At 37.7% G+C, this 12,992-nt stretch overlaps 1 protein-coding gene across 1 annotated transcript in view; it reads left to right on the forward strand.

The window, feature by feature from the left end:
• ZSWIM6 (zinc finger SWIM-type containing 6) overlaps positions 1–12,992 on the forward strand; it is a 232,016-nt gene that overhangs the window by 144,456 nt on the left and 74,568 nt on the right. Inside the window, exon 2 of the mRNA XM_069096375.1 lies at positions 8,023–8,379. Coding sequence (XP_068952476.1) covers positions 8,023–8,379 — 357 coding nt within the window. The remainder of the gene's footprint in view (positions 1–8,022; positions 8,380–12,992) is intronic.

Below are 12,992 nucleotides of genomic sequence, written 5' to 3' on the forward strand. Positions count from 1 at the left end.
GGGGGCGGGGGCTGGTCAGGCCCACCTTGGGTCTAAAGCCTTGGCATGGGGTTGGGCTTAGCTCCCAGAGCACTGTGCTGGATTCCTGCTGGCCTGTCCTCAGTGGGAGGTTAGCTTCTCTGTGTCATTTTGTGGGTTCTGCAGCTCCAAAGTTTGTTTAGAGTCCCCTTTTTACATGGATTGGGGAAGGTGGAAGCCAGAGCCAGGGAAAGGTCGTGCTTCTACTCCGCCATCTTGGCTACCCCCCCGCCCCCCCAACATATATTTTTAAAAATACATACACTAAGTACAAAAAGAACTCTAACCAGTAAGTTCCTCCTTGTCTCCCCCAACTGCTGTGTAAAATCGGTAAAAATCTGTGTTTTCACTGTGCACATTGAGGGTGAGATGAATAACCATGATAGTTATGTACTATTCCCTTCTGATTAATATATTGATTGACAAAGAATTCTCAGTATGCTAGCAGTAAATGTCTTGTAGGTGCTTCTTACCTATCCAGTTAGACTGATGGAATTTTATATCTTGAGAAATTTTAGAGATCATCTTTCTAACATACTCATTTTGGAAGTGAGGAAATGGAGATATAGTGAAATTAACTAACTTTTCCAAGGTCATGAAGTTAGTTGGTGGCAGAAGCAGTTATAATGATTTTCTCTTCAATTCCAAGAAAGTTTTTTTTTCTCTGTATTATGCTTTGTCTTCTGATTCTTTTGACTTCCCTGTGTGTTTAAATCAGTGACCTCATATAGTGATAATCGCTATAATTGTCAGTCTTTTGCAGCTCACACCATTGGCTATCAGTTGCCTCCTTGAATGGATTGCAGTCAGAACTGTGGAATATTGAGCCTCTTGTTCATAAGTCCTAATTTGTAAGAAGCTTGGCTTTAGATTTCTAAAGTTTAAAAACTTAAGATGCTTCATCATTGACAAATAAATACATTTTAAAAAAGAAGTGGGGAGAGAAACAAAATTATGATTAGAAGACAGGACTTTGCCAAGATCTTTGTTATAATTCTGATCGCAACTTTTATAGGGTATCATTAAGGTCATTCAGTCTTTGTTTTCCTATCTATAATGAAAAGCAGTTAATGTCCACCTTCCTTAATCAGCTAGGCACTTTAAGTCATTAGAAAGAATTAAAGTTTCTATTGTTCGTAAGCATAGTGTTTTGGATGCTAACGTGGTTTTGAAAAAATAGGACTTATTTTAGACATGATTTGGAACACAAGTAAATGTGTTTAGTCATTTCCTTGAACAATTAATCAGCAGTGTCTTCCTCCTTCTCTTTTTGTGCATTCTCTTCTTCCTTCTAATCCCTAGTCCAAGAGGTCACTTGAAACAGTGCCTAATGACACTGAAACTACCATGGCAGGAAGGTCTTCCGGTATGCATGGCATCCACTGTGCCTACCCTGAACTGTGAGACCAGTCATCTACTTCCACAATTATTTATTCTTTTTCAGGGATAATAGGTAGGAAAATTCACCTGGATCAGAATCCAGCTTCTGAATATTTGTGGATTAAAATCATGGAATAGAAGGGACCTTAGCTGTCTAGAAAACTACCCAGAAGAGTCAATTTCCCAAATATTCCATATGGGAAAAGGTTTTTACTATTCTTTAAATCCTCTTTGCTGATGATTTTAGGTTTTGATGGATGGTTTCTTAGAACTAGCATTTCTGTATTAATACTTTTTTTTTAACTTGGGAAGAATTACTGAAATGGCAACCCTGTTGGAAATGCTTCTCCCATTTCTGAGTGAAGACATAGAAAATTTGTGGGAAAGAAAAAAATACTCCCTACTCATCTAGGTATCAACAGTCAGTGAAAATGTCAGTATGTTGGAGTCTAAGTGTGAGTGAGTGTTCTTTGATCTTCAGGTGGTACAGACTTCATTCTAGCTGTCTGTGCCTAAACTGCTATAAATGAAAATTCACAACAACTCTTTTTTCCACAGCAAGAGTACTCAGTCTATTTACTTCTACCATAAACTTTCAGTTAATTTTCAGAGCTCTGAGTGTTTACAAATAGTTGGAACTCTACTGGTGGTGGGGGGGCGGGGGAAGAGAGGGAAGGTATATTTTGTTAGGGATGAGAAAGATGGAGGAAAGAAGACCAGTCCATAGTTCAGTAGAAGAGCTTCAAAGGACAGGAGAACACAGTACTTGACAATTTCTTTAAGAGCATCCAACAGTCATTTTGAAGCAGAGTTCCTTATCTCTTTATTTTTAGGCTCAAACCAAATTAGCTTTTAAAATTGTACTATGGAGAAAATGAGTGAAGATGTTATAATAATAATACTAATCCTATTAGGGCCTTGTGATAACTAGCATTTACATAGCACTTTTAAGATTTGCAAGGAGCTTTACAAATATTGCCTGACTTTATACTCATAACAACTTCTATTATTATCCCTATTTTACAGATAAGGAAACTGAGGCCAGCAAAGCTTAAATAACTTGTCCAGGGACATGTAGCTATAGCAAGTGCTTTAGTCTGGGTTTGAGCTCAGATTTTCTGGTATCCAGGTACAGCAGTCCTCCCACTGCCCTACCTAGCTTCCTTGTAATGCCTATAGCCAATCTCAAGATCCACTTCTTCCTGCTTTTAAGTTTTGCCATTTATTTTTGTATATGCAAATAGGTTGTTAATTGTTTCAGGAATTCAAATTGAATTTGTAGCCATGCTTTGCTTTGCTTTTAGCCATTTTGAAGTTAATCTATTCTTTTGGGCTTTTGTTTTGGTTGACCCTAGCTCCATATAACCTTCCCCCTTATTTTTTATGTCTACTCATTTGTCCAGCCTTACTTTCTGAATTGAATCTTTACATTATGACCATACTTTGCACGCTTCTGAGGGAAATGTTGCTGACTTGTGTGACTCTGATGGGTATCAGCTGAGGTCCTGCCACTGTGTTTACCAGTTATCAAGTTATGTATTTCTCAGGAATCTTGAGTGGTTCAGACTGGGGAGCTACAAACTTAATTGGGGCCTAAATGGCACAGTCTTCTAGGCTATAGTCTGATTGCTGCCTTTCTAGTCTGAGTTTGGCAGGCTCTTCATCCAGCAACACAATTGCAGGCTTACCCATGTTTGGGGTTCCAGCAGACAATTGTTGGCCCGAGCTCCTGTCTGCTAGCTATAGGAAGTTCTGCAGGTTCAGAGGGACTAACCTTAGACTGCCCTCTGTTCCACAGTCTACAGTTCCAGCTCTTGCTACTAAGCAGGAGGCAGCAGCACAGGTCCGTGGGCTTAATCCCTGGTATTGCTCTGGGTTTAGAGTGACCACGTTGTAGGCCCAACCTGGGCTGGTCACATGTTGAATCCATGTTCTTGGGCTGGAAGATATGACTCACTGCGTTTTTTCCTTTGATTTTACATTCATTCCTTGTTCTGGTTCTCTCCCTCAGTTTTTACGGGGATAGTCATAGGAGAAAGCGGGTTTTATACTGCTTTCTTTTAAAACCACCATCTTGTCCAGCCTTCTCATGTACACAGTTACTCCTTGAGGACAGGGGCCATGTTTTTGACATTCTTTGTATAGCCCAGAACTTAGCACAATATGTGACACGGAGTAAGTCCTTAATAAGTGCTCATTGACTGGTGAGTAAAAATGGGAAATAGATCCGGAATTAAAGACTATCCAAGATTTAGGTTATCAAGGATAAAAAAGACTCAAGTAAGATTACTTTAAATCTTGTTGGAAAAGCCAGGAGTTAGAAGTGATGTTTGGCCTGATTGCATCTTCTGGGTGGTCACTCCTGCTTGTGAAGGATGCATATGTCAGACTATGTAAATAATAGATTTGCTCATATTAGAAAAATACGGACTTGTATAAACCTGAATTTAAAGTAATGGGACAAATAATTTAGATCTTTAAATTTGTTGCTGCTTTATAGAGTTAAGTGTTAATTATCTTGTTTGTTTCTTTTCCCTACTGGCTATCTACCAGGAATTTGGAGCTGGGCCAGAGAGGTCTCCAAAACATAGCAGTTAAAATAATTTTGAATGTGTTTAAGTATAGTTTTGGCACCTATTCTGGAAAAATACTTGAAAAAAATCATGGATATTTATGGATTTGGGTCTGCATTCAGTCATATGATCTTCTAAATCTAGTTCACTTCTATTTTGACTAGACATTTTAGTAGTATAGAAGAACCCCTGGCTTATACCTAAAGCAGTGAATTAGGATTTTAAGTACATAAACAATTTTAACCAACCTACTGAGGGACTTGTGTCTAATGACAGACTATAAGTTTCTCGATATAAAATCAGCCTAGCCAAGTTTGGACAGATATATTACCAGGTTGACAGAATTTTTTTAGCTTATGGCAATACTGAATTTTAGATGGTTTGGGATAATGCATTCATGGAGGAATGAAATAACAGACACCTGTAGTATTGAAGTATCTAACGCCATAGATCAGATAAATGAGATATTTCACCTAGACGGAGATATTTTCTCATTTCATTACCTTTAGTTGTGATTTAATTAAATGAATTTAAATAACCATGCTTGAATATTTTACAGTTCAGTAATCTTATGATATTGAGTATTCTCAGCACCAAAATATATTCCTACTCTTCTGTAATTTAGTAGATGCTTTTTAGAGTTGCTGTGGCCAAAACATTTATCACCCTATAGCTAAGTTTTAGCTTAAAACTGTATTAGGACTTTTAGTATACCTTTTGTATATCCAAGAATGGCACTTTGTCTTTAAGTATTTTTAAACCATTTCATTAGTAAAATAGTTTATCTTAATAAGAGAAATTAGAGTTAAGGAATCTAATTAGCCGATTCAGTTGTCTTCTCACTCCCTTAGGATTTAACCGTAGAGAATTCTCTAGTTGAAGGAGTAGCATGAAGTTTGAAGGAAGGCCTTGACTGAATCTTTTTTAGGGCCAGATCTTGGACCTAACTCATATTTACTGGTCAGCAAACAGACATTTATTAAATGTCTCCTGTGTGCCAGGCCCTGTGCTAAGTGATGGGGATGGGGGAAAAAGGCAAAAATAGTTTCTGCTCTCAAGGAGTTTTCAGAGTCTAATGAAGGAGACAATATAAAAAACATCTATGTACAAACGAGATAAATATAGGAGAAACTGGAGACAATTTTAGGGGGAAGGTTTTGAAGTTAAGGAGGATCAGGAAAGGCTTCTTGCAGAACCTAGAGATTTAGCTGAGATTTGAAGGAAGGTAGTAAAGCCATTGACCTGAGGGGAAATAGAGTTCCCAACAGGGGTCACAAGCCAGAACAAATGCCCAAAGTTGGGACATAGAGTGTAATGACAGGAATTGCAAGTTGGCTAGATGCATTGGATCACAGAGTATGTGGAGAGGGATAAAGTCTAAGAACACTAGAAAGGCAGGAAAGGAGCAGGTTTTAAGGACTTTTTTAAAAAGCTAAATAGGATTTTATATTTAATTTTGGGGGTTAATAAGGATCCACTGGAGTTGGTTGAATGAGAGGAGGCGTGACAGTTTGACAGTTGAGTGGAAGACATATTGAACTGGGGAGAGAGAGACCTGAGACAGGGGGACTAACCAGGAGGCCATTGGAATAGTTCAGGTATGAGGTAATGAGGACCTGACTGGGTTGATAACTGTAGAGGCTGATCCAGAAGATAGAGACTGATCCAAAGATAGGCTGAAGTTTTCTCTCTGTTCTGGCTTGGAGAAAACTCGAATGAAGACTACACTTCTAAGGTAGAAATGATCATTATCTTTATTCATTGTGTTTAGAGAATTGTATTTAGGGAACTATAGGGTGAAAGATGAAGTAGATTTAAACTGTTGCTACAGAGAACAGAATTAGAATCATGGACAGAAGTTATAGGAAGCAGATTTCAGCCCAATATGGGGAAGAATAATCTAACAGTTAAAGAAAACGGTGGAATGAACTACTCTTCAAATAGTTGTGTTCACTTTATTGGAAGTATTCAAGCAGATGCTGGATGATGACCAGCAGAAGGGACGTTATAGAACAATTCTTACACAGATAAGTGGTTGGACTAGATAACATTTAAGTTTTCCTCCATTGCTATATTTCCATTTCTGTGGAATTCTGATTACATGAATTTGAAAAGGTTTGCACCCCTTAGGTTTTTTAGTGAGTGTGAGGAGCGGAAATGAGCAAATTACTAGATAGGAATATGTTGAATTTGTAAGTCTTTTAATTTTTAGAAGAGTGGAAGACTGGCTCCTGCAGCTCAGCTAGTGAATATTGTTCCAGGGCTAAACAATTAATAGACACATATAGTATAGTATACTCTGATTGAAAAAAAGAGGAGGCTATCTGTTGCTTTTTTCTTTTAATTCTATTTTGTCATTTACTAGATGTCAGTCAATAAACATTAATTAGGTTCCTTCTATGTGCCAAGTACTATGCTAAGCACTTGGATTACAAAGAATGATAAAAGAGTCCTGGCTGTTGAAGAGCTCACAGTAGGATAGGGGAGACAACACACACACACACACACACACACACACACACAAATACATAAAAACAAGCTACACGAAAGATAAATGGGAAATAATTATAGAAAACAACAAGAAATCATTAACAGAAGGAAGGCACCAGAATTAAGAAATATTTGGAAAGACTTCCTGTAGAAGGTGGGATTTTAGTTGGGACTTGAAGGGAGCCAGGAGGCAGAGATAAGGAGAGGAGGAGCATTCCAGGTATAGGAAACAACCAGAGAAAATCCCTGGAGCTGAGAGATGGAGTATCTTGTTAGTGAAACTGCAAGGAGACCAGTGTCACAAGATCTAAGAATATATGGGGGAAGGTGAAAGGTTTAAGAAGACTGGAGGGAGTGGGGAGCTTTAGTTATGAATACCAAAAAGAGGATCTTGTATTTGAGCCTGCAGGTGACAGGAATCTGCTGGAGTTTGTTGAGTATGGGGGTGATGTGGTCAGAATTTTACTTTGTTGGTTGAATAGAGGATAGACTGGAGTGGGGAGAGACTTGTGGGCTGACCAGCTGGAAGGCTGCTGATGTAGTCAAGGCATGAGGTGATGAGATCCTACACTAGGGTGCTGGCCATATCAGGAGAAAGTGGAGCATATTTGAGAGTCGTTGAAAAGGTGAAATTGAAAGACCTTGGCAAGAGATTTAATGAGGGTGGTGGTGAAGGATGGTTAGGAGCTGAGGATAACACCCAGGTTGTGAGTCTGGTTGTGAGTCTGGAGGGCTGTGGCATATTCTACAGTGATAGGGAAACAAGGATAGTGAGAGGGGAAGGCTTAGGGCAAAAGATAAGAAGTTCTGTTTTGGACATATTTTGTTTAAGATGTCTACTGGAGATTTCCACATATCTGAAAGACAGTTGGAGATATGAGATTAGAGATCAGCGGAGAGGTTAGGGCAGGATAGTTAAGATTTAAGAATCATCAGTGCAGAGATGTAATCAAATCCATGGCAGACAACGAGGTCACCAAGTGAACCAGTATGAAAGGAGAAGAGGAGAGGAGAACCCTGTGAGACACTCATGGTGGGCATAACCTAGATGAAAATCTGGCAAAGGAGGCTGAGAAGGTTGGGAGAACCAGGAGAGAGTGGTGTCCCATAAACCCAGGGAGAAAAGAGTTTCAAAGAGAAGGAAGGCAATAACTGTGTCAAAGGCTACAGGGAGAGGTCAAGAGTGAGGATTGAAAAAAGATGATCAGATTTGGCATTTAGTAACTTGTGTTAGGCATAGCAAGTTATAGTAAATGATGGCTTATTGTTGATGTGATCCTGTTTTACTTCTAGTTATTGTAGTCTTAGGGTACTTTTACATCGCTGATTATAAAACAATATGGATTTATATTGATAAGATTAATATGGCAGGGTTAATATTTAATGTATTAGCTTACTTTACTATGAAAGCTTTTATTTTAGGAAGTAAAATAAGTCTGAACTACAAAAGTAATGTTTGGTTGCTGCTAAAAGTACAATGATGTCTTAGAATTATGACACCACAAAAAAGTATTGCATTTTCTTGTATAAGCTAAATTTTCTCCCTTTCTTTTGTATACAGGTTTCCACTTGAGTGGCACAGTGACAGAACCTGCAATGCAATCGGAGCCAGAAACTGTTTGCAACGTAGCTATCAGCTTTGATCGTTGCAAGATTACCTCAGTGACCTGTAGCTGTGGAAACAAGGACATATTTTACTGTGCCCATGTTGTGGCACTTTCTTTATATCGCATCCGCAAGCCAGATCAGGTCAAACTGCATCTTCCCATTTCAGAGACTCTCTTTCAAATGAACAGAGACCAACTACAAAAATTTGTACAGTATTTGATCACAGTGCACCACACAGAGGTTTTGCCAACCGCTCAGAAATTAGCAGATGAAATTCTTTCCCAGAATTCAGAAATCAACCAAGTCCATGGTAAGTAGGACTTTTGTTCAGTAAAATTACATGTTTGCTTTCCACTTTATCCTTTAATAATTTTTTTGGGGGGGGGTATTTGCCTAGAAACTGGCTGGAAACATGAACTAAGTTAGATGTTATTCTTAGACAGTTGGAGTTACAAATCTGTTTGTTAATATTTTCAACCATATTGTGGTTGTAGTACAATGGAGCATTCCATTAGACTTTCTTCCTCTATTTTCTTGAATATATGATCTTAGAGATCTTTTTTTTCCCCTCCAAATGTCCTTATCACCTTTATTCTGGTAAACAATATGGTAGATTATTTAATTCTTCTACTTTATGAATCTATGGATTTTTGCACAGCCTGACATTATGATCCGAATTCTTGCCCCAAGTAAGAGTGACGCTTAGGGGGCGGCCAGTGGCTCAGTGAGTAAGAGCGCTGGCCTCAGTGTCGGGATGACCTGGGGATCGAATCCGGGCTCAGATACTTAGCACCACACCCAGAAATAACTGGCTGTGTAACCTTGAGCAAGTTACTTAACCCCAATTGCTTTAAAAAAAAAAAAGAGTGACGCTTAAAAAAATTTTTTTTAGTGCATTGGGGGAGAATAATAACAAGTGGTACCTGTCTTCAAAACCTGTTGTGAGGGAAACTTTTTGTAAACATCAGAGTATTATATAAATGCAAGCTGTTAACTATTATTGTCATTAAGTTTAAGGATAATTCTTTAAAATGTAGAATATGCAGCTATGCCTCACTTAAAGAATTGATGTGAAAATTATAAGCAGATAATTTTGCCTTACAAAAGAATTCCTAACAAGTTTTCCTTTGTAGACGTGAAATATTTTCTTTACAAGAAGTTACCATATGTTTTTTCAAAAACATCTTTAGAGTAAAAGGAGGTAGTGAAGTATACTTATATCAGCAGTGCAGTTATATAGGATTATACAGACACAGACATACACACATATAGTTACCAGTAAGATACACAAATTTTCTTTAAAACTACAGTTAGATATGATTGCATTTTTTACAGATATTTAATCTTCAGAAGACAGTGACATGTTCCAGATCTAAGGAGTCTGGTTCTTTTGAAAAGCTTTATCAAAGCAGAACCTGGCTAACCCTATTTACACTCGAACCTTCTCGTCATCAGATATTGTCTACTTTTATAAAGTATTAAAGCAAAGTAGGACCCTAGTGAGATTAATACCTAACGTGTTAAAATGTGTTTCTGATTCTTGTTTGGCATTTGTTTTGCCAGCATTCAAGAATAGCGATGGCACCTTACTGCACAGGTGACTCAGAAAGACAGTGAAAGCAATTTAGTGCATCCCTCATTATGTAGCTCAAATACCACTCCCCTTTGAAACTTCAGGCTAGTTAGGAGTTTGCCTCCAGAAGTAGAATCTTAAGTGGTCAATTTTATCTCCTTTTCCCACTAGTTAGTTGTGTGATTGAATGCTTTCTGGGCCTCAGTTTTTTAATCTGCAAAATGAGTTGGATTAGATATTCTCTAAGGTCACTTCCAGATCCAAGATTCTGCACCTATTTTGTCATCTGCTAATTAACATTTTTTTTTAATGGTGATGGTGGTGGCAGAAAAATGCAGAACAGTTCATTTATTCAGTCTTTTATGTATTCATCTTCATATACAAATAATCTAATATAGTAGTATATCTGAGTGTACATAATATAATCATAAAAATAATACAAAGGTATGGTCAAATGGAAAATCTAAAATGTGTAAATGGAAGTTGAATATGAAAGAATACTAATACTATGGGAGAATAATACTAAGATATCTGAATGCTGTATTTAGAAGAACTATATCCACAATGCCGTTGCTTTTTCTGGATTATTCTTAAAAAATCTATGTTGTAAGTTCTTGCATACCAAAGTTTCTTTCTCTAAAAAATGGTTTAATTTATTCTCCATAGAGAAGAGTAGGGCTAAAACAGCAAGGTAAATTGGTATTTGAAATTTATTTGATAAGTATTGCTGTATTTCTTGCTAATCTAAAAATAAGGGCAGGGGCAGAAAGAAGGGGAAATATTCAAGGTAATGGTATGGACAGTTAGATGTAGAAATTTACCTTTTACCCCAACTAACTTTTTTTTAAAAAAAATTTTTTACTCTTTTATTTATTTTTAGTTTTCAGCATTCATTTCCACAAGATTCTGAGTTACAAATTTTCTCCCCATCTTTCCCCTACCTCATCCCAAAATAATCAATCCCACTGAGTACCCCCTCCCCCAATCTGTTCTCTCCTATATCCTTCCCCATCCCCCCTAACTTTCTAGTAGGGCAGGATGGATTTCTTTACCCCAGTGTCTGTATACCTTATTTCCCAGTTGCATGTAAAAAATAAATTTGTATTCAAAACTTTGATTTCCAGATTCTTTCCCTTCCCTCCTCACCTACCCCCACTGGGAAATCAAGCAATTCAATATAGGCTATACATGTGTAGTTACACAAAACATTTCCATAGTAGTTATATTCTGAATGACTAATTGTTATTTCCCTCCATCCTATCCCATCCCCCCACTTATACTATTTTCTCCTTTGACCCTATCTCTTTTCAAAAATGTTTCCTTCTAACTACCCTCTCCCCGAATCTGCCCTCCCTTCCATCATCCTCCTTCTTATCCCTCCCCCCCCACTATTTTCCCATAGGGTAAGATACCCATTTGAGTGTGTATGTTATTCCCTCCTTAAGACAAATTCAATGAGAGTAAGGTTGACCCATTCCCTTTCACCTTCATGGTCTTCCCCTCCATTGTAACAGTTTTCTCTTGCCTCTTTTATATGAGATTATTTACCTTATTCTATGTCTCCCTTTCACCTTCTCCCATTATATTCCTCTCTTGCCTCTTAAGTTTTATTTTTTAGATATCATCCCTTCCTATTCAACTTATCCTTTGCCCTCTGTCTATGTATACATGTACACACATATATACACACACTCACATATGTATTTATATAAACATACACACTCCTGTATATACATATATATGTATATACATATATATTCCTTTCAACTATCCTCATACTGAGAAAAGTCTCTTGAGTTACAATTATCGTTTTTCCATGTAGAAATGTAAATAGTTACAACTTTAATAAGTTCCTTATGATTTCTTTTTCCTTTGTTTATCTTATCATGCTTCTCTTGATTCTTGTATTTGAAAGTCAGATTTTCTGTTCAGTTCTGGTTTTTTCTTTTCTTCTTTTTTTTTTTTTAAGCAATCGGGGTTAATTAACTTGCTCAAGGTTACACGGCCAGTTATTTCTGGGTGTGGTGCTGAGTGTCTGAGCCCGGGATTCGATCTCCAGGTCGTCCCAACACTGGAGCCGGTGCTCTTACTTGCTGAGCCACCTGGCCGCCCCAGTTCTGTTTTTTTCAACAAGAATACTTGAAAGTCCTCTATTTCATTGAATAACCATATTTTCCCCTGAAGCATTATACTCAGTTTTGCTGACTAGGTGATTCTTGGTTTTAATCCTAGCTCCTTTGACCTACAGATTATCATATTCTAAGCCCTTCGATCTCTTAATGTTGAAGCTGCTAGATCTTGTGCTATCCTGATTGTGTTTCCACAGTACTCAAATTGTTTCTTCCTGGCAGCTTGTAATATTTTCTTCTTGACCTGGGAACTCTGGAATTTGGCTATAATATTCCTAGGAGTTTTCTTTTAGGGATCTTTTCTAAGAGGCAGTTGTTGAATTCTTTCCATTTCTGTCTTGCCCTCTGGTTTTAGAACATCAGGGCAATTTTCCTTGAGAATTTCTTGAAGGATGAATTCTAGGTTCTTTTTTTGATCATGGCTTTCAGGTAGTCCAGTACTTTTAAAATTATCTCTCCTGGATGTATTTTCCAGGTCAATATTTTCCAGGTTTTTCTGATGAGATATTTCACATTGCCTTCAATTTTTTAATTTGTTTTTATCTGTTTTATAGTATCTTGATTTCTCATAAAGTCATTAGCTTCCAGTTGCTCTAATCTAATTTTGAAGAAGTTATCCTCTTAAGTGAGTTTTTGAAATTCCTTTTCCATCTGGCAAATTCAGCTTTTTAAAGCATTCTTCTCCTCATTGGCTTTTTGGGCCTCCTTTGCCATTTGATTTAGTCTATTTTTTAAGGTGTTATTTTCTTCAGTATTTTGGGGGGTCTCCTTTAGTAGGCTGTTGACTTGCTTTTCATGATTTTCTTGCATCATTCTCATTTCTTTTCCCAATTTTTCTTTTACTTCTCTTACTTGTTTTTCAAAATCCTTCTTGAGTTCCTCCATGGTCTGTAATCAATTCATATTTTTCTTGGAAGCTTTTGATGCAGGAGTTTTGATTTCTTCTGGTTCCATGTTTTGATCATTTTTGTCCCCCCCAAAAAGGATTCTATGGTCTGATTGTGCTTCCTCTGCTTGCTCATCTTGCCAGCCAGTTACTTGATTTTGAGCTCTTTGCCACAATAGAACTCTGCTTCCAGAGTGGAGAGAGCTGTGTCCCAAATTGCTGGGGTTTTCGCAAATGTTGTCAGAGCTATGAGGAGGGCGTCTTCTCTGCAGACACCCCAAGCTCTGGCACACTGGCCACATACCCCAGGACCACCACCTAAGATCGTGATCTAG

Source organism: Petaurus breviceps, unplaced genomic scaffold, assembly GCF_028583685.1.
Source record: "Petaurus breviceps papuanus isolate PSGF00001 unplaced genomic scaffold, PetGlider_PUasm1.0 229, whole genome shotgun sequence".
Taxonomy (NCBI): domain Eukaryota; kingdom Metazoa; phylum Chordata; class Mammalia; order Diprotodontia; family Petauridae; genus Petaurus; species Petaurus breviceps.